At 43.4% G+C, this 21,960-nt stretch overlaps 1 protein-coding gene across 1 annotated transcript; it reads left to right on the top strand.

The window, feature by feature from the left end:
* Nucleotides 1-8,142: 8,142 nt before the first annotated feature.
* Nucleotides 8,143-19,635, top strand: morn4 (MORN repeat containing 4). The gene is made up of 5 exons (XM_014180099.3): nt 8,143-8,363; nt 9,419-9,497; nt 11,667-11,781; nt 11,863-11,972; nt 12,103-19,635. The coding sequence occupies exons 2-5, from the start codon at nt 9,431-9,433 to the stop codon at nt 12,249-12,251; spliced, it is 441 nt and encodes a 146-aa protein (XP_014035574.1). The 5' UTR covers nt 8,143-8,363; nt 9,419-9,430; the 3' UTR covers nt 12,252-19,635.
* Nucleotides 19,636-21,960: the final 2,325 nt, after the last annotated feature.

The following is a 21,960-nucleotide window of genomic DNA, read 5'->3' as shown; positions in this document are numbered from 1 at the left end:
TTTAAATACACACAGGACACCGGATAAGACAAGAGAAATACTCCAGATGTAACAGACTGACACTAGCCCCCCGACACATAAACTACTGCAGCATAAATACTGGAGGCTGAGACAGGAGGGATCAGAAGACACTGTGGCCCCATCCGATGATACCCCCGGACAGGGCCAAACAGGCAGGATATAACCCCACCCACTTTGCCAAAGCACAGCCCCCACACCACTAGAGGGATGTCTCCAACCACCAACTTACCGTCCTAAGACAAGGCCGAGTATAGCCCACAACGATCTCCGCCATGGCACAACCCAAGGGGGGGGGGGGGGGGGGGGGCGCCAACCCAGACAGGAAGACCACGTCAGTGACTCAACCCACTCAAGTGACGCACCCCTCCCATGGACGGCATGGAAGAACACCAGTAGGCCAGTGACTCAGCCTCTGTAAAAGGGTTAGAGGCAGAGAATCCCAGTGGAAAGAGGGGAACCGGCAAGGCAGAGACAGCAAGGGCGGTTCGTTGCTCCAGCCTTTCCGTTCACCTTCACACTCCTGGGCCAGACTATACTTAATCATAGGACCTACTGAAGAGATAAGTCTTCAGTAAAGACTTAAAGGTTGAGACTGAGTCTGCGTCTCTCACATTGGTAGGCAGACCATTCCATAAAAATGGAGCTCTATAGGAGAAAGCCCTACCTCCAGCCGTTTGCTTAGAAATTCTAGGGACAATTAGGAGGCCTGCGTCTTGTGACCGTAGCGTACGTGTAGGTATGTACGGCAGGACCAAATCGGAAAGATAGGTAGGAGCAAGCCCATGTAATGCTTTGTAGGTTAGCAGTAAAACCTTGAAATCAGCCCTTGCCTTAACAGGAAGCCAGTGTAGGGAGGCTAACACTGGAGTAATATGATCAAATTTTTTGGTTCTAGTCAGGATTCTAGCAGCCGTATTTAGCACTAACTGAAGTTTATTTAGTGCTTTATCCGGGTAGCCGGAAAGTAGAGCATTGCAGTAGTCCAGCCTAGAAGTAACAAAAGCATGGATTAATTTTTCTGCGTCATTTTTGGACAGAAAATTTCTGATTTTTGCAATGTTACGTAGATGGAAAAAAGCTGTCCTTGAAACAGTCTTGATATGTTCTTCAAAAGAGAGATCAGGGTCCAGAGTAACGCCGAGGTCCTTCACAGTTTTATTTGAGACGACTGTACAACCATCCAGATTAATTGTCAGATTCAACAGAAGATCTCTTTGTTTCTTGGGACCTAGAACAAGCATCTCTGTTTTGTCCGAGTTTAAAAGTAGAAAGTTTGCAGCCATCCACTTCTTTATGTCTGAAACACAGGCTTCTAGCGAGGGCAATTTTGGGGCTTCACCATGTTTCATTGAAATGTACAGCTGTGTGTCGTCTGCATAGCAGTGAAATTTAACATTATGTTTTCGAATGACATCCCCAAGAGGTAAAATATATAGTGAAAACAATAGTGGTCCTAAAACGGAACCTTGAGGAACACCGAAATTTACAATTGATTTGTCAGAGGACAAACCATTCACAGAGACAAACTGATATCTTTCCGACAGATAAGATCTAAACCAGGCCAGAACTTGTCCATGTAGACCAATTTGGGTTTCCAATCTCTCCAAAAGAATGTGGTGATCGATGGTATCAAAAGCGGCACTAAGATCTAGGAGCACGAGGACAGATGCAGAGCCTCGGTCTGACGTCATTAAAAGGTCATTTACCACCTTCACAAGTGCAGTCTCAGTGCTATGATGGGGTCTAAAACCAGACTGAAGCGTTTCGTATACATTGTTTGTCTTCAGGAAGGCAGTCAGTTGCTGTGCAACAGCTTTTTCTAAAATTTTGGAGAGGAATGGAAGATTCGATATAGGCCGATAGTTTTTTATAATTTCTGGATCAAGATTCGGCTTTTTCAAGAGAGGCTTTATTACTGCCACTTTTAGTGAGCTTGGTACACATCCGGTGGATAGAGAGCCGTTTATTATGTTCAACATAGGAGGGCCAAGCACAGGAAGCAGCTCTTTCAGTAGTTTAGTTGGAATAGGGTCCAGTATGCAGCTTGAGGGTTTGGAGGCCATGATTATTTTCATCATTGCGTCAAGAGATATAGTACTAAAACACTTTAGTATCTCCCTTGATCCTAGGTCCTGGCAGAGTTGTGCAGACTCAGGACAATGGAGCTTTGGAGGAATACCCAGATTTAAAGAGGAGTCTGTAATTTGCTTTCTAATGATCATGATCTTTTCCTCAAAGAAGTTCATAAATGTATTACTGCTGAAGTGAAAGCCATCCTCCATTTGCGAAGGCTGCTTTTTAGTTAGCTTTGCGACAGTATCAAAAAGAAATTTCGGATTGTTCTTATTTTCCTCAATTAAGTTGGAAAAATAGGATGATCGAGCAGCAGTAAGGGCTCTTCGATACTGCACGGTACTGTCTTTCCAAGCTAGTCGGAAGACTTCCAGTTTGGTGTGGCGCCATTTCCGTTCCAATTTTCTGGAAGCTTGCTTCAGAGCTCGTGTATTTTCTGTATACCAGGGAGCTAGTTTCTTATGACAGATGTTTTTAGTTTTTAGGGGTGCAACTGCATCTAGGGTATTGCGCAAGGTTAAATTGAGTTCCTCGGTTAGGTGGTTAACTGATTTTTGTCCTCTGACGTCCTTGGGTAGGCAGAGGCAGTCTGGAAGGGCATCAAGGAATCTTTGGGTTGTCTGAGAATTTATAGCACGACTTTTAATGCTCCTTGGTTGGGGTCTGAGCAGATTATTTGTTGCAATTGCAAACGTAATAAAATGGTGGTCCGATAGTCCAGGATTATGAGGAAAAACATTTAGATCCACAACATTTATTCCATGGGACAAAACTAGGTCCAGAGTATGACTGTGGCAGTGAGTAGGTCCAGAGACATGTTGGACAAAACCCACTGAGTCGATGATGGCTCCGAAAGCCTTTTGGAGTGGGTCTGTGGACTTTTCCATGTGAATGTTAAAGTCACCAAAAATTAGAATATTATCTGCTATGACTACAAGATCCGATAGGAATTCAGGGAACTCAGTGAGGAACACTGCATATGGCCCAGGAGGCCTATAAACAGTAGCTATAAAAAGTGAGTGAGTAGGCTGCATAGATTTCATGACTAGAAGCTCAAAAGACGAAAACGTCATTGTTGTTTTCTTTTTTGTAAATTGAAATTTGCTATCGTAAATGTTAGCAACACCTCCGCCTTTGCCGGATGCACGGGGGGTATGGTCACTAATGTAACCTGGGGGTGAGGCCTCATTTAACACAGTAAATTCATCAGGCTTAAGCCATGTTTCAGTCAGGCCAATCACATCAAGATTATTATCAGTGATTAGTTCATTGACTATAACTGCCTTGGAAGTGAGGGATCTAACATTAAGTAACCCAATTTTGAGATGTGAGGTATCACAATCTCTTTCAATAATGGCAGGAATGGAGGAGGTCTTTATACTAGTGAGATTGCTAAAGCGAACACCGCCATTTTTAATTTTGCCCAACCTAGATCGAGGCACAGACACGGTCTCAATGGGGGAAGCTGAGCTGACTACACTGACTGTGCTAGTGGCAGACTCCACTAAGCTGGCAGGCTGGCTAACAGCCTGCTGCCTGGCCTGCACCCTATTTCATTGTGGAGCTAGAGGAGTTAGAGCCCTGTCTATGTTCGTAGATAAGATGAGAGCACCCCTCCAGCTAGGATGGAGTCCGTCACTCCTCAACAGGCCAGGCTTGGTCCTGTTTGTGGGTGAGTCCCAGAAAGAGGGCCAATTATCTACAAATTCTATCTTTTGGGAGGGGCAGAAAACAGTTTTCAACCAGCGATTGAGTTGTGAGACTCTGCTGTAGAGCTCATCACTCCCCCTAACTGGGAGGGGGCCAGAGACAATTAATCGATGCCGAAGCATTTAATTTGGGCAGCAATTTCTGAGGCTGGTAACTCTAATGAACTAATCCTCTACAGCAGAGGTAACTCTGGGTCTTCCTTTCCTGTGGAGGTCCTCATGAGAGCCAATTTCATCATCGCGCTAGATGTTTTTTGCGACTGCACTTGAAGAAACTTTCAACGTTCTTGAAATGTTCCATATTGACTGACCTTCGTATCTTAAAGTAATGATTGACTGTCGTTTCTCTTTGCTTATTTGAGCTGTTCTTGCCAAAATATGGACTTGGTACTTTACCAAATAGGGCTATCTTCTGTTTACCACCCCTATCTTGTCACAACACAACTGATTGGCTTAAACGCATTAAGAAGGAAAGAAATTCCACAAATGAACTTGTAAAATCAAATCAAATCAAATTCTATGAGTCACATGTGCCAAATACATCAGGTGTAGACTTTACAGTGAAATGTTTACTTACGAGCTCCTAACCAACAACGCAGTTTAAAAAATACGGATACGAATAAGAAATAAAAGTAACAAGTAATTAAAGAGCAGCAGTAAAACAACAATAGCGAGACTATATACAGGGAGGTAGCGGTACAGAGTCAATGTGCGGGGGCACCGGTTAGTTGAGGTAAAATGTACATGTAGGTAGAGTTATTAAAGTGACTATGCATAGATGATAGCAACAGAGAGTAGCAGTGGTGTAAAAGAGGGGGAGGGAGGGGTGTGGGTGCAATGCAAATAGTCTGGGTAGCCAGTTCAGGAGTCTTATGGCTTGGGGGTAGGAAGCTGTTTAGAAGCCTCTTTGACCTAGATTTGGCGCTCCGGTACCGCTTGCCATGCGATAGCAGAAAGAAAAGTCTATGACTAGGGTGGCTGGAGTCTTTGACAATTTTTAGGGCCTTCCTCTGACACGGCCTGGTATATGTACTGGGCCGTTCGCACTACCCTCTGTAGTGCCTTGCGGTCGGAGGCCGAGCAGGTTGCCATACCATCCTCTGTAGTTGCCATACCAGGCGGTGATGCAACCAGTCAGGATGCTCTCGATGGTGCAGCTGTAGAACCTTTTGAGGATCTGAGGACCCATGCCATATCTTTTCAGTCTCCTGAGGGGGAATAGGTTTTGTCATGCCCTCTTCACAACTGTCTTGGTGTGCTTGGACCATGTTAGTTTGTTGGTGATGTGGACACCAAGGAACTTGAAGCTCTCAATCTGCTCCACTGCAGCCCCATGGATGAGAATAGGGGCGTGCTCGGTACTCTTTTTCCTGTAGTCCACAAACATCTCCAATGTCCAAAAGTACATTTGAATGAAACTAAGTGGCAGGGTTTTTACAACTAATGCCGGTTTGCCTGAGGCTGATGCCGTGCAGGTGTTTGTACACATGCATATACACACACTCTCATTCAAATAAACACATAGAAGAACACACACATACATGTAATAGTGCCAGACATGCACACAAACATATAAAGTAGGCATTGCTTTTATGATTTCAGTTGTCCTTGATGTCCTTAGTTTAAAATGCATTATTTTTTTATATATTTTTTTTGCATTGTTGTCTGCTGTTTTCTTCTGCCTTTTCCTTTTTTCTCTTTAGTTCATTCTCTTGGTTGTTGGTGCATTGGGGGATTCTTGGGGGTGGGGAATGGAATTCATTGTATTTCAACAACAACAACAAAAAAATCCTGGGGGGGGACTTTGGGAGGGGTCTCGAATGGTTGCTATTGGGGAACTGTGGGGGGATCTTGGAGGGTTCGGGTTTCACTAGATTGTGATCATGAAAAAGGAAACTATGACATATATTTTATATCACTATCATGCACACGCACCCTCACACATAAGAATGGCTCTGTTGTGGAAAGACTGATACATGTTTGATAGTGTCTTGATGCTGTATTGTTTGTCCTTCATGTTCTAACATTTTAATGTTACCCCTTCCTTGTGTTTTTTGTAATAAATAATAATTATTAAAAAAATGTGCTGTCATGAGTGAACAGGGAGTACAGCAGGGGACTCGACCCCTGTGTTGAGGATCAGTGTGACGGATGTGTTGTTACCTACTCTTACCACCTGGGGGAGGCCCGTCAGGAATTCCAGGATCCAGTTGAGAGGGTGGTGTTTAGTCCCAGGGTCTTTAGCTTATTGATAAGCTTTGAGGGCACTATGGTATTGAACGCTGAGCTGTAGTCAGTGAATAGCGTTCTCACATAGGTGTTCCTTTTGTCCAGGTGGGAAAGGGCAGTGTGGGGTGCAATAGAGATTGCATCATCTGTGGATCTGTTGGGGTGGTATGCAAATTGGAGTGGATCTAGGGTTTCTGTGATAATGGTGTTGATGTGAGCCAATACCAGCCTTTCAAAGCACTTCATGGCTACAGACGTGAGTGCTACGGGTCGGTAGTCATTTAGGCAGGTTACCTTAGTGTTCTTGGGCACAGGCACTATAGTGGTCTGCTTAAAACATGTTGGTATTACAGACTCGGACAGGGAGAGGTTGAAAATGTCAGTGAAGACACTTGCCAGTTGGTCAGCGCATGCTCGCAGTACATGTCCTGGTAATCCGTCTGGCCCTGCGGCCTTGTGAATGTTGACCTGTCTAAAGGTCTTACTCACATCGGCTGTGGAGAGCATGATCACACAGTCTTCCGGAACAGCTGGTGCTCCCATGCATGTTTCAGTGTTATATGCCTCGAAGCGAGCATAGAAGTAGTTTAGCTCGTCTAGTAGGCTCGTGTCACTGGGCAGCTCTCGGCTGTGCTTCCCTTAGTAGTCTGTAATGGTTTGCAAGCCCTGCCACATCCGACGAGCGTCAGAGTCGGTGTAGTACGAATGATCTTAGTCCTGTGTTGACGTTTTGCCTGTTTGTTGGTTCGTCGGAGGGCATACTGGGATTTCTTGTAGTCTTCCGAGTTAGAATCCAGCTCCTTGAAAGCTCTAAACTTTAGCTCAGTGCGGATGTTGCCTGTAATCCATGGCTTCTGGTTGGGGTATGTACATACGCTCACTGTGGGGACATCATCATCGATGCACTTATTGATGAAGCCAATGAGTGATGGGGTGTACTCCTCAATGCCATCGGAGAAATCCTGTAACATATTCCAGTTTGTGCTTTCAAAACAGTCCTGTAGCTTAGCATCTGCTTCATCTGACCGCTTTTTTATTGACCGAGTCACTGGTGCTTCCTGCCTTAATCTTTGCTTGTAAGCAGGAATCAGGAGGATAGAATTATGGTCAGATTTTCCAAATGGAGGGCGAGGGAGAGCTTTGTATGCATCTCTGTGTGTGGAGTAAAGGTGGTCCAGAGTTTTTTCCCCTTTGGTTGCACATGCTGATATAAATTTGGTAAAACGGATTTAAGTTTCCCTGCATTAAAGTCCCAGGCCACTAGGAGCGCCGCCTCTTGCTCGTTTACACGTTTGCTGGCAGAATAGAAGGTGGGGGTTTATGCGAACGCCTATGAATTCTCAGAAGGCAGCCTGCCCTCTGGCCCTATTTTCTCTGCCTCCTCATCACGCAAATCACAGGGATCTGGGCCTGTCCCCAAGAAAGCAGTGTATCATTCGCGTCGGGTTCGTCAGACTCGTTAAATGAAAAAAAGGATTCTGGCAGTCCATGGTGAGTAATTGCAGAACTGATGTCCTGAAGTTATTTTTGGTCATAAGAGATGGTAGCGGCAACATTATTTTTAAAAATAATTTAAAAAACAAGTTACAAACAACGCAAATAAACAAACAAAAAAACAATCGGTTTGGGACACGTAAAACGGCAGCCTTCTTCTCCGGCACACCTGTTAATTGAAATGCATTCCAGGTGACTACCTCATGCTTGGTTGATCGATTGCCAAGAGTGTGCAAGGCTGTCATCAAGGCTAAGTGTGGCTATTTGAAAAATCTCAAATATAAATAGATTTTGATTTGTTTAACACCTTTTTGGTTACTAGATGATTCCATATGTGTTATTTCATAGTTTTGATGTCTTCACTATTATTCTACAATGTAGAAAATAGTAAAAATAAAGAAAAACCCTTGAATGAGTAGGTGTTATAAAACTTTTGACCGGTAGTGTATATGTTTTTATGAACCCGCGCCCCCCTGCCGACACCTCGCCCCCCCCCCCCCCCCCCCCGTCCCCCCCCCCCGCCCCCCGCCCCCCCCCGTCCCCGTCCCCCACCCCAGGGGGCGTGCCCCACAGTCTGGGAACCACTGCTGTAACACATCAAACCAATCAGAACAGGGTTTAAATGAGCGGCAGACTAAGCCCTGCAATGAAACAGCACGGCTATGTAAGCGCGTAGTGATGCCATACGGTCCGCGTCAAGGAACGCTGAAGCTTATAGCGGCAGGCTTATAATGTCCACTAGTCGATATGTGCTTCTGCTCTCTAATCGTCAAATCAACTCGCTAATGTCGTAAAGGTGGATTCCAATGCTCCAGAGACAGAGAAGGTAGCGCACAGGTAAGCCGTTTGGTTATTTGATTGTAGGCTATGTACACTGTCAATAGAATGCAGTTCAGGATTTGTCCAAATTGGCTCAGTTACTGTAGCTACAGTAGCTACAGTAGCTACTGTAATATACAGACATGATAGACGATACGCCGGCGAAATAATAATAAGAATGTTGACAACATGTATGAAGGCAGACGTGTGATCACCTAGGATTACTCAACTAGGTGTTTTACAGGTGAGAATATAGCTGCATTGGGAGAGCGGTGTCACTGTAGCCTAATTTACATATAGACGAGTCTTTGAATAATTTATTACTCATCCAGTGTCAACGGGTTCATACTTGAATTACATCATTGGCAGCATTTCTCTCACATGGCAATGTGGCAGCGAATAGCCTACCTTATCAAGTTCTCTGACTGATTAGGTTAAATTCCTGCTGCAAGTTGATAAGAAATGATTGAAAATTAAGGGACGCTTTGCCAATCCTTTTTCTTACACATATTCCCCTTTTCCTTTGTCTGTGTGTGTAAAAACCATTCAGAGTCCAGTAGAGGCCCCTGCTTTAGATTTTTGTGATGCACTGTCCATAGGCTAGCTAGCCCACCTCAAGTGTGAACACTTCAGTTGACAGTACACTCTCTGGAGAGCTATTGATCTTTTGTCTTTCCTGCTGTGCCTCTGGACTTCAGCACCTGTCCTCTGCCTCCACGCCTACCTCGTCCCTTCTCTCGCTCTCGCTCTCGCTCTCGCTCTCGCTCTCTCTCTCTCTCTCTCTCTCTCCCCATCCTTGTCTTCTGCCCATCCTCTCCTCGACCTCAGCCTATCCGTTTGTCTCACATCTCTCCATTCGTCTTTCCCCAGCCTTCTTTGCCCATCCTTCAATCTCTCCCCATCCCTTCATCTCACTGTCACTCCCTCCCCTCCTCTCACGATCCATCCCTCTATCCCCTCTCACCATCCCTCTCCCCAGCCCTCTCTCCCCTTGACTTTAACATACTGTACCTCTGAGGTCACACTAACGTAAGGGTTACGTTAAGACAGCGTGTGTGTGTGTGTGTGTGCAGAGCGGAGGAGCCATGACTCTGACGAGAGGGTCGTTCACCTACACCACTGGGGAGGAGTACCACGGGGAGTGGAAAGAAGGCAAGACATCTCCTCTATTAACCTTCTTTATCAAGTTCACTTCATTTGACATCATTATACGGTGCAGTAGGCACATATAGTGGCTGATCAATATGGTGCCAAAGCATCAGTGAATCATGCTTTATACTGGTATGTAGGCCTTCATGTATATATGAGAGTCTGGTGATTTTCTCTAATCTGCGTTGCGTTCTAATATTACTATGAAGCCTTCACACTGAAGAGGTTACTCAATTCATAGGCTCAATAATCTGAGCGTAATATCTTCAGGGGGGAGCATCAGCCAGATATTTTCATCCACAGAGCTGTCGGATATAACATCCTTACAGCCTCATTACCAGCAGCTAGCCTATCTAGGCAGTCCCCTGGTGTCTCTGACTCCATAATATGTTACCTACCAGTCTCCCGTGGCTTTGTTTCTCTGTCTTTACTAACAGTATCCTGTGTCTGTTTCTCTATGTGTCTTAACTGTACGTATTTATTTAGTTATTCAGTAGTTGGTGCTGTCAGTAATTAGGGGTAATCTGGGCAGGATGAATACCAGTGAGAGGATGGGGGTTGGGGGAATACTGTGAACTTAACAGCCCTTTGTCTTCCTCCTGTCCTTTGTTCTTTCTGTAAGGCACCAGACTAGGTTTTTAAACATAGAAACATATGTGACAAACATGTGTCTCCCCATTTCTAAAAGTGTTTGATCTTATTATTCTGACTACACACACACACACACACACACACACACACACACACACCCCGTAGTCTATTAAGCCAAATCCTAACTAACCTTTAACTCATGACGTCAAGGCTGACCTCCACCTCTTTTTACCTTGTCAGCTCGGGGATTCGATCTTGCAACCTTCCGGTTACTAGTCCAACACTCTTACCACTAGGTTACCTGCCGCCCCATCAGGAATAGATCTTGGACTGCTTTTGGAAACACACACTAGAAAGCTCAGACTCAACCCCTGTTGAGGAGACAAAGTTCAAGCAGCAGAACAGCCAAACACATCTGCCAGGAGGAACTATAATATTCACGAGAATATTTCTAAACTTGAGATCGTTAAAACATACTCTTTGTTTAAAATGTCAGCTCCCTCAAACAACACAGCCCTGTAATGAACAGTTCCCACGGTTTTAATGAGCATAGACGTCCAATCCAAGGTCAAATAAGGTCAAGAGAGCAGGATTGCAGTTTAGATACCGTAACGTTTACTGTAAGATGTAGAATAAATATCCTAAACTTTCTTGTATCTGACCTGTAGATGATTGGCTAAGTACACATTCTTAGGGTTATATGCCTAGTAAAATAAAAAAAATATGGAGAGAACAGCCACATACATATTGTATTGGATCATACAGGCAGCAGACACATGAATTCCTTGAATTCTTGTGTGTGTGGTGTAATCATTCGCAGACAGATTCTGAAGTAGGAATCCCTGTTAGAAACCTGCTGGATTAGATCACTTTAAGGAGACTGTAGGCAGATGGTGTCCTAATATACTAAACCTGCTGGATTAGATCACTTTAAGGAGACTGTAGGCAGATGGTGTCCTAATATACTAAACCTGCTGGATTAGATCACTTTAAGGAGACTGTAGGCAGATGGTGTCCTAATATACTTAAAAAAAATAAAGGAGAGCTGCACACTCTAGGAGCTCAGATGCAAAACTATTTATGTCCAACGTTTCGACAGGGTATAAAGACAGTTTGTCTGTCGAAACGTTGGACATAAATAGTTTTGCATCTGAGCTCCTAGAGTGTGCGGCTCTCCTTTATTTTTCAAGTGTTCCAGTCCGCTAGCCAGCACCTCACCTAAATAGGTGTGTGTTTCTTTCACCTCTAGATTATCCTAATATACTAAACCTGCTGGATTAGACCACTTTAAGGAGGCAGATGGTATCCTAATATACTAAACCTCTAGTTGATAGAGGGAAGGAAGATTACAGTTCAAAATGGTTTGTATTCAGGACTCGTGCCAAGAAGCACAGATTATTAACCGATCAGGTAGCCTATTACAAGAGCATTGGGCCATGCAGTAGGTTTAATTATCTGATGATAGGGAAGGAAGAAATGCTGCATTTCTAAAGTAATGTAACAACTCAGATTGTTGTATTTTCTGTATCTGTGTTTAATAACTTAAATGTTGTTTCCTGTGTGCCCCTCCCCCCCCCTCAGGTCGGAGACATGGAATGGGCCAGCTGAAGTTCTCAGATGGAACGTGCTACGCGGGACAGTTTGAGAATGGACTGTTCCAAGGCTCGGGGGTGCTCCTCTTCCCAGACGGATCCAGGTGTGTGTACGTGTGTCTGTCTGTCTGTGTGTGCGTGTGTACATCTTCTTTATTTCATATTTTGTCATTCTTCATCCCTAGGTATGAGGGTCAGTTTACCCAGGGGAAGTTCCAGGGAGCTGGGGTCTTCAGTCGCTTTGATGGAATGAAGTTTGAAGGAGAGTTCAAGAGTGGTCGTGTGGAGGGATATGGTACGTTCATCAAACCACAAGGCTCTAGTAGAAGAAACAGTTGCAAAACAAACACACCTATCCAATCTTGCTGTTCTTATTTTTTTGTATTCCAATCAGCAGCTCATCCTCCATCTTGTCTGTTGTCCAGGGTTACTGACATTTCCAGATGGGAACCATGGTGTGCCGCGTAACGAGGGCCTGTTTGAGAACCACAAGCTGCAGAAGAGGGAGAAGTGCCAAGGGGTGGTACTGCAGGCACAGGGAGCCGCCTCCACCGCCCGCAGTCTGGCTCTATGACCCTGCAGACACCCGAGACCCCACCAGGACACTATGAGGAGTGGCTAGCTGTTCAGCAACTGGACTCATCTTAGATCCAAAATGGTGGAACAATGGGTCTCAACCATGGCCAGGGTACAACGTCCTCATACAGGCACTCAGGGATGGACAACAGGGTTATGCACTAGGGTTGTGGTCAATTGTAAATTGAGTTGCGAATTGGTCTTTAATTCCAATTAAATTCTGGAATTTGAATTAGCCACATCCCACAGAAAGAAGAATTGAATTTGAATTAAAGGAAGTATAATTTAATTCAATGTATTTTATTTAAATTCAAATGTATAATTTATTCTACACATCACTTGGCCTATGCACAATGTACAGTTACTAATACTATGTATAACATGCTGTAGGTTAAACCTAACATTACCTCTGAGTTATAATCAAGTTAATATTTTAAATGGGGTTTTCTTTGTAGTAATAAGTTGCATATGCTTTTGGTAAAATATATGTCAAAGGAATGAAACTTTCATGTCTCAGTTAAATTTCTTTGAATTGGTTTGAATTAAATGTCTACTTCCTTCAATTCATAGTCTGCTTCCCGTGGGGTGTGGGCAATTTAAATAGAATTTGGCATTTCATGGGTTGAATTAAATTCAGAATTGACCCCAACCCTGTCATGCTCTCGCTCTCGCTGTCTCTGTCTCTCTCTCTGCCCTGCCTTTCTGTGTCCTCCTGCTACACCAGTGCTGTTCTGCCTTCAAATTTTATTTGTCACATGCGCCGACTACAACAAGTGTAGACCTTACCGTGAAATGCTTACTTACAAACCATTAACCAACAACGCAGTTCAATAAATAGTTAAGAAAATATTTACTAAAGTAATAAAATCTAAAAGTAACAAAAAAATGTCATAACAATAACAAGGCTATATACAAGGGGCGCCGGTATCGATTCAATGTGCGACGGTACAGGTAAGTCGAGGTAATTTGTACAAGTAGGTAAGGGTTAACTGACTCTGCATAGATAATAAACAGTGAGTAGCAGCAGTGTAAAAACAATGTAAATAGTCTGGGTGGCCATTTGCTTAATTGTTCAGCAGTATTATGGCTTGGGGGTAGAAGCTGTTAAGGAGCCTTTTGGTCCTAGACTTGACGCTCCGGGTACCGCATGCCGTGCGGTAGCAGAGAGAACAGTCTGACTTGGGTGACTGGAGTCTTTGACAATTTTTTGGGGGCCTTCCTCTGACACCACCTAGTATAGAGGTCCTGGATGTCAGGAAGCTTGGCCCCAGTGATATACTGGGCCGTACGCACTACCCTCTGCAGCGCCTTACGGTCAGATGCCGAGCAGTTGCCATACCAGGAGGTGATGCAACCGGTCAGGATGCTATTGATGGGGCAGTTGTAGAACTCTTTGAGGATCCTGAGAGGGAAAAGGTGTTGTCCTGCCCTCTTAACTGTCTTGGTGTGTTTGGACCATAATTGTTTGTTGGTGATGTGGACACCAAGGAACTCAACTCTCGACCCGCTCCACCCTGTCGATGTTAATGGGGGCCTGTTCGGCTCTCCTTTTCCTATAGTCCAGGATCATCTCCTTTGTCTTGCTCACATTGAGGGAGAGGTTGATGTCCTGGCACCACACTGCCAGGTCTCTGACCTCCTCCCTATAGGCTGTCTCATCGTTGTCGGTGATCAGGCCTACCACTGTTTTATCGTCAGCAAACTTAAGGATGGCGTTGGAGCCGTGCTTGGTCAGGCAGTCATGGGTGAACAGGGAGTTCAGGAGGGGACTAAGTACGCACCCCTGAGGGGCCCCATTGATGAGGATCAGCGTAGCAGAAATTGGGTTGCCTACCCTTACCACCTGGGGGTGTCCCGTCAGGAAGTTCAGGATGCAGTTGCAGAGGGAGGTGTTTAGTCCCAGGGTCCTTAGCTTAGTGATGAGCTTTGTGGGCATCATGGTGTTGAACACAGCTGTAATCAATGAACAGCATTCTCACATAGGTGTTAATTTTGTCGTGGTGCGAATGGGCAGTGTGGAGTGCGATTGAGATTGCGTCATCTGTTGGAGCGGTATGCGAATTGGAGTGGGTCTAGGGTTTCCAGCATGATGGTGTTGATGTGACCCATGACCAGCCATTCAAAGCACTTCATGGCTACTGATGTGGGTGCTACGGGGCGGTAATCGTTTAGTCAGGTTACCTTCGCTTTATTGGGCACAAGGACTTTGGTGGTCTGCTTAAAACATGTAGTTATTACAGACTTGGTCAGGGAGAGATTGAAAATGTCAGTGAAGACACTTGCCAGTTGGTTCGCGCATGCTTTGAGTACACGTCCTGGTAATCCATCTGGCCCACGGCTTATCAATTAATGGCCAGTTTTTAAAGTTCTTGCTCACATCAGCTACGGAGAGCGTAATCACAGTCGTCCAGAACAGCTGGTGTTCTCATGCATGGTTCGGTGTTGCTTGCCTCGAAGCCAGCATAAAATACATTTAGCTCGTCTAGTAGGCTTGCATCACTGGGCAGCTTGCAGCTGGGTTTCCCTTTGTAGTCCATAATATTTTTCGAGCCCTGCCACATCCGACGAGCATCAGAGCCGGTGAAGTACGATTCAGTCTTAGTCCTGTATTGACGCTTTGCCTGTTTGATGGTTCGTCTGAGGGTATAGCGGGATTTCTTCTAAGCATCCGGATTAGTGTCCCGCTCCTTGAAAGCAGCAACTCTAGCCTTTAGCTCGCTGTGGATGCTGCCTGTAATCCATGGCTTCTGGTTGGGAAATGTACGTGCGGTCACTATGTGGACGTCGACATCGATGCATTTATTGATGAAGCTGATGACTGAGGTGGTATACCCCTCAATGCCTCACCTTGGTGCCCACACCAGGTTTATGGCTCTATACTACACACCATTTTGTGTTTTTCTGTACACCGCTATGGCTCTTCTGTACATAGCAGAAGTCTATCACCTCAACAAGCGAAAGGGAAACTGGGATGCCTTTCATTGTGTGGAACTGTGGTTGTGTGAATTCACCCAGAACATACCTTGGATGGACATGGAGAAAACTGAATGCCTGCCTGCTCTGCTAGGAGGGGCTACTGACTCTACACAGCCTAGGGATTGGTCTCTATGTCTGTCAGTCAGGACTGTAGCAAATTTCAGCAACAACAATTGTCACCATAAGCCTACAGTGTCTGAAATGTAAATTATTAGAACTACAACAAGGACAATGTTTCTGCAATGAAACACACAACACAGTCACAGCATCTCACTTTAGAACAGGGAAACACTGCTTACTGGCAATCTTAATTCCATACTCCATCTGACGCCTGTTCAGGTCAGGAGGGTGCTTAGATTTACTGAACATGCGATAGAATAACGACAGGTATGATTGTTATTCAAGTAGAATGAAAAGTATGCAGTTAAATGAGCTGTTACTTGTACTTTAATCTATGTCTTAATGCATGTGTGTGGGACCCTGTCAGGTCACATTGTTCTCTTGGTCTTGAAATATCTTTATGTCAGGGCTGTTTAATGTCGGTCCTGGAGGGCCGAAACACACACAAAGGTTTTTCTTCTACCTGGTAGTTAATTGCACTCACCTGCTGTCCCAGGTCTGAATTAGTCCCTTATTAGAAGGAGAGGATGAAAACCAGAAGTGTTTCGGCCCTCCTGGACCGACATTGAACAGCGCTGCTTCATGATAACTCTGGCAGGCTGCTTCTCAGGTTAGCACTCGCCCCCCAGTCTTGGTTTTGACTCAAACTAAATTTGCTCCGGTCTTGAATCGGTCTCACTTTAGGTCTCGAACAAGGCATTGCCCGCAGATGTATTGCTTTGAAAACGTGGAAGTGTCCCAAAACATTATTAATGTATTATTCACTAAATAGTGGTTCTCACCTACAACATTAAGATGGATTATCATAATGGAATTGCACTATTTAAAGAATCAAGCATTTCATTTTTCAGCTATTGATCAAATAGGCATCGCTCTGGTGAACTAGTCCTATACTGAGACTTATGTGAATAATGACCTATTGATATGTTTTTATTGTAGGTAAAACACACATTTCACATTTGCCTTAACAGGGTGTGTTGGAGAAATTGTCGAAATAGGGGAACTGTTCATTTGATGAGGATCAAAATGAACTTCTTCCTCCCCTCTGCCATCCTCTTCTTCCTTTCCCTCCTATCTCAACCTCTTCTACCCTCATCCGTTCTCTCGTCCTCACTCTGTAACCCCTCCCAACCTCTTCCTTATTTCCTCCTCCACCTCTTCTTCCTCTCCTACCCCTCCATTTGTTCTGAGGGTATATCCAGGAGCATGACATCCTAATGAGGCTAACACACACACACACACACACACACACACACACACACACACACACACACACACACACACACACACACACACACACACACACACACACACACACACACACACACACACACACGCACACACACACACACACACACACACGCACACGCACACACACACACAGAGAGACAGACAGACTATCCTCTGAGACACATGCTGTGGTGATGACGGGATTCAACTCAAATGACTCGAGTGGTTTTCCACTCTAACAGCCTCTCCAAGGATGTCATTTGTAAGGAGAGAGTAGGTTCAACCCTATGATTTTGACAGGCATGAGTCCTTAGTTGCTACATCATTGATTCTTGAAGAATATAACTTATAAATTACTCATGTGCTTAGTTTAACTTTCAGAACCCATCAGAACCCAAATATACACTTGTTTAGTCTGTTTAACCTCTACAGGATCGGTGTACCCCCGTGGGACGGTTGAGCTAACGTAGGCTAATGTGATTAGCATGAGGTTGGAAGTAACAAGAACATTTCCCAGGACATAGACATATCTGATATTGTCAGAAAGCTTAAATTCTTGTTAATCAAACTGCACTGTCCAATTTACAGTAGCTATTACAGTGAAATAATACCATGCTATTGTTTGAGGAGAGTGCACAGTTATGAACTTAAAAATGTATTAATAAACCAGTTAGGCACATTTGGGCAGTCTTGATACAACATTTTTAACAGAAATGCAATGGTTCATTGGATCAGTCCAAAACTTTACACATAAACTGCTGCCATCTAGTGGCAAAATCGAAATTGTGCCTGGGCTGGAATAACACATTATGGCCTTTTTCTTCCATTTCAAAGATGACGGTACAAAACAAAAAGTGTTCTTTTCTTTGTATTATCTTTTACCAGATCTAATGTGTTATTCTCCTACATTAATTTAACATTTCCACAAACATCAAAGTGTTTCCTTTCAAATCGTATCACGAATATGCATATCCTTGCTTCAGGGCCTGAGCTACAGGCAGTTAGATTAGGGTATGTCATTTTAGGCAAAAATTGAAAAAAAGGGGCGGATCCTTAAGAGGTTCGTACATTTAAACAAACACTGTATAGTCTCAAAACATGGCTAAAATTATACATTTGATGTTCAGTCCTTGAATCCATAGCTCTGTCTTTGAATTTGAGAGTGGTTACATTTCTCCAGACCCTCCCTTAGCTTTTTAGCGAAACGGATGGGGAATATGCTTAGTTATTGCTCCAATGAAAGATTCTAGCTTTAACGGAACGAATAGAGGGAAATGGTAAAAGGGAACTCTTGCACAGTCCGTATACTTCTAAAAACCCAACATATAACAAATGCAACATTTCTGTCACATATCCTTCCCTTTGTCAAGACTTGAGGGAAGGACATGGTTGATCCGATAGCAGGCTGTTTATTCTCTGTGGTGTGTATAGCATTACATGTGTGTCTTACAGTATATCTCTGTTAGGGGACAAGTGACACTTTATAGGCTAGGGACACTTTATTAACCATTAGTTACACACCTATGTTACTTGTCATTATTAGTCATAGGACGGTTGGTATCTGTATTCTGTGGGGTTGAATTGTATTCTACTAGAATTGATCATGGCTATAGTGTGATGAAACCCGAATGAATCCATTGTACATTAACAGTTTACTCTGAATGAGGAAATATATGGTTTTGTCGGTGGATAACTAGAGCCTTTACTAAAGACAAAGGAATGATTAGATAGACAGAGGATTTGGGAAGCAGACGTGTCTGTAATGAGACCATCATTATCAAGATATACTCCATTATTCCCCACAGGGTAGAATGACATGGAGATCAATGCTATATGGTAAAGACTTATCCCATAGGGATTTATGCTAATAACAAAGACAAAGAGATTGACAGGAGACTTCTTATTGCTGACATTCTGGCTGCTAATAAATCTGTACCTTTGTTGAGATCTCTTTGTTCGATAGGCAACACAGACTAGAGAAAATAGTTATGTTAAAAATAATCAATTAATACATTTAACGTTTTTATTTGATAGAAAGATTGTTTCTTACAACGATAAAGGTTTCTCCACATATGTATTCTTCCAAATCAAAATAATGGAGAGTTCTCTTTCACTGGGTATCCTGAACATTTCCCTGTAGAGAGACAAAGAGCTGCCTATACCACAAAGTGAATGTTAACAGAAATAAATACAAATTCTGTCAATAATGTGAATTCTGCTGTGGTTGGAACCCATTTGATCATGCAGTTTGCTGTGTTTAACACGGTCCTCTCAAAGCTAAGGGGATGAATAGATGTGGGCGCAATGTTCCGGCACATACAGAACTAACGCTCTTTCCAGTAATTTTTGGGGTCCCCCAAAAAATCTGCTTGTCAAAAGGTTGTGAGGTGGGGGCCCCAACCCAATTTTGCTTGGTTCCCCCAAAAGGCAAGAGCTGGTGCTGTTGAGAAGCTCAACCGCTGTAAATGACCCACCCACAAGAAACCATAATATGACAGGTCTGATTTAGACAGATACAAATACGATGTATTGTCTGCGAAGGTTTGTCTCTTGCAGATCATTTTACAAAGAAAGTCTTTGGAAATTTGTACCTCAACTGAAATTTTCTAATAGAGAAGTCATTGAATAAATGAAGTGAATTGACGTGAGGCATTTGAAACATCATGTACGTGTAAGTCTGCCATGTCTGGTACGTCGGACTCATTTTAGGAAGCTTGAGTTATACATGCAGAGCCTAGTATGGAGGCCTACAGGCAAACATGTTTTGTTTGTATGGCATTTTATGTGCATTAGTTAAACCTTCATATATGTCTCTCTGTTGTTGTGTCTTGAAAGCATACCCTTCATTAGGGTTTCCGTCCTATATTATCTCTGCAGACATCCTCATTCATAGTGAGACAGTAATGAGTCAGCCTTGGTTGTCATGACATTCATCTGAAGTTTCAGAATGGCTTCTTTTCACTACGCCAGGCAGTAAGATACTTAAGTATTTGAGAGTGTCAATGGGATTCTATGGCAACAAGAAATAAATCAAAATGGAAGATAAACGGCTCATATATTTGCCCACTGTGGTGTACTTGAGTAATGTTTCCTGCCGGGTAGTCTATAAAAATAACCATAAACAAAATAATCATACTCATCATGACAAACAACATCATTTTTCACAACAGAGAATTCTATAGGTTCTGTAGACTAAAGAGATTGACATTTACCCGGTGGCAGTTAAGTCAGCCCTGTTGTTATAACCGTTTAATAGTAAGCTAACAGGTCTGTCTGGTGGACTGCTGCAGGTGGGATCTCCTTTCCTTCCCCTCCCCCTCTTCATACTACTCTACTCCAGGACTGTATCTCAATAGTCTATAGTGGTCTCCTCTCCTCATCTCCTCTCCTTCATTTCAATAGTCTATAGTGGTCTCCTCTCCTCCTCTCCTTCATTTCAATACTCTATAGTGGTCTCCTCTCCTCATCTCCTCTCCTTCATTTCAATACTCTATAGTGGTCTCCTCTCCTCATCTCCTCATCTCCTCTCCTTCATTTTAATAGTCTATAGTGGTCTCCTCTCCTCATCTCCTCTCCTTCATTTCAATAGTCTATAGTGGTCTCCTCTCCTCATCTCCTCTCCTTCATTTTAATAGTCTATAGTGGTCTCCTCTCCTCATCTCCTCTCCTTCATTTCAATAGTCTATTATGGTCTCCTCATCTCCTGTCCTTCATTTTAATAGTCTATAGTGGTCTCCTCTCCTCATCTCCTCTCCTTCATTTTAATAGTCTATAGTGGTCTCCTCATCTCCTCTCCTTCATTTCAATAGTCTATAGTGGTCTCCTCGTCTCCTCTTCAGTTTCACTAACTGTAAATACAGTGTAGAAGAGAGCAATATGGTGGAGACCTAATTGGAAGTAGTTTTGATCTGTGCCAGTGCTGTTCTTTCATGTCAGAGCAGATGTGGTTCAGGAGAAGAGAAGGAGACATATAAGACTGTTGATATGCAGTATCAAGTATCATTGTTTTAGTGTGCGTTTTGCAAAGTTGATGTTTAATGATCTTGAACTATACAGGTCGAAAAATCACGGTTAAGGGTATCATCTCATCCAAGACCAAGGGAGTAATCTATCTCATCACCTGTTCATGTGGAAAAGCCTGCGTAGCACAAATGAAAAGACAATTAAAACAACCCATAGCTGAACACCGCAGCTCAATCAGGTGTGAGAACATTGACTATCCAGTAGCAGCTTATTTTGTTGAAGCTAACCATCCCATCTCCTCCCTCAAATACACAGGCATTGAGCATGTTGCTCTACCAAGGAGAGGAGGTAACATGGAGATCCTACAACTACAAAGGGAGGCTTACTGGATATACTACTGAAATCTGCTGTTTCTTTTATTTGGAATAAGCTTTATGTGTGGATGTCAGCAGTACACTACATGGTAAATGATATACAGAAATATGCAGTTGATTATAGCTAAGCTAATATAAATAACATTGGCATACACATACATTATCTGTTATTCAAAACCAACACGCTTGGATGCACCTTTTCTGTACATAATCCATACACAACATGCTGTCACTATGGCAACAATGTCCCCCGATGGCTCAGAAGTCAAAGTTTTAACCAGTTTTATTTTTTAATTTTTTACCTTTATTTAACTAGGCAGGAACATATTCTGTAAAGTGAGGATTACTACTAATATTAATAGCTTTATCTTTATTTCACTAGGCAGGAACATATTCTGTAAAGTGAGGATTACTACTAATATTAATAGCTTTATCTTTATTTAACTAGGCAGGAACATATTCTGTAAAGTGAGGATTACTACTAATATTAATAGCTTTATCTTTCAGGTGCTTTTCAGGCATTGCACTCAAATCGATACCATTGTAGTGATTTAGGGAGAACCTATGGAGTGGGGCTTGAACCAGCAACCCTACAGTTATCCAGACCTCTTGGCAAAGGTACAGTGAACTCACATTCACAGGGCTTATACTATTGTTACTACTGCTTTAAGTCCTTCCACTATTCAGAGATACACGTCCATGTAATCAAACCAACAGACATTCTGACAGGGCTAGCCCTGAGCTAGAGATCGTTTTCCCTCAGGCAGGACTGTACCTATGATGACAACAGGAAAATATTTCCACTGGACCCACGGAAGTATGTCCACACATTTCTAACCCAATCCTGGGGTTTAACAAAGGAAAAACAGCCACCCCAACCATCCCATCTACCCCTGGGGCACCACAGAGACAATAGAGCCAGTGTTAACTAAACATTGTCTGTGACTCTAGCCTCTGTCAATTTGACAGTTTTTCAGTGACCTTTAAACGTGGAACAACTGCTGATGGACAGTCAATGTTTTAATTACTGTAATAATGGTGGAG

This window comes from Salmo salar, chromosome 28, assembly GCF_965601325.2.
Source record: "Salmo salar chromosome 28, fSalSal1, whole genome shotgun sequence".
Taxonomy (NCBI): domain Eukaryota; kingdom Metazoa; phylum Chordata; class Actinopteri; order Salmoniformes; family Salmonidae; genus Salmo; species Salmo salar.
This window is presented reverse-complemented; position numbering and strand designations above follow the sequence as displayed.

Coding starts and splice junctions, on each gene's coding strand:
- morn4 (XM_014180099.3), top strand. CDS start 9,431: ATGACTCTGACGAGAGGGTCGTTCACCTACACCACTGGGGAGGAGTAC. Junction 9,498..11,666: donor CCACGGGGAGTGGAAAGAAG/GCAAGACATCTC, acceptor CCCCCCCCTCAG/GTCGGAGACATGGAATGGGC. Junction 11,973..12,102: donor TGGTCGTGTGGAGGGATATG/GTACGTTCATCA, acceptor TCTGTTGTCCAG/GGTTACTGACATTTCCAGAT.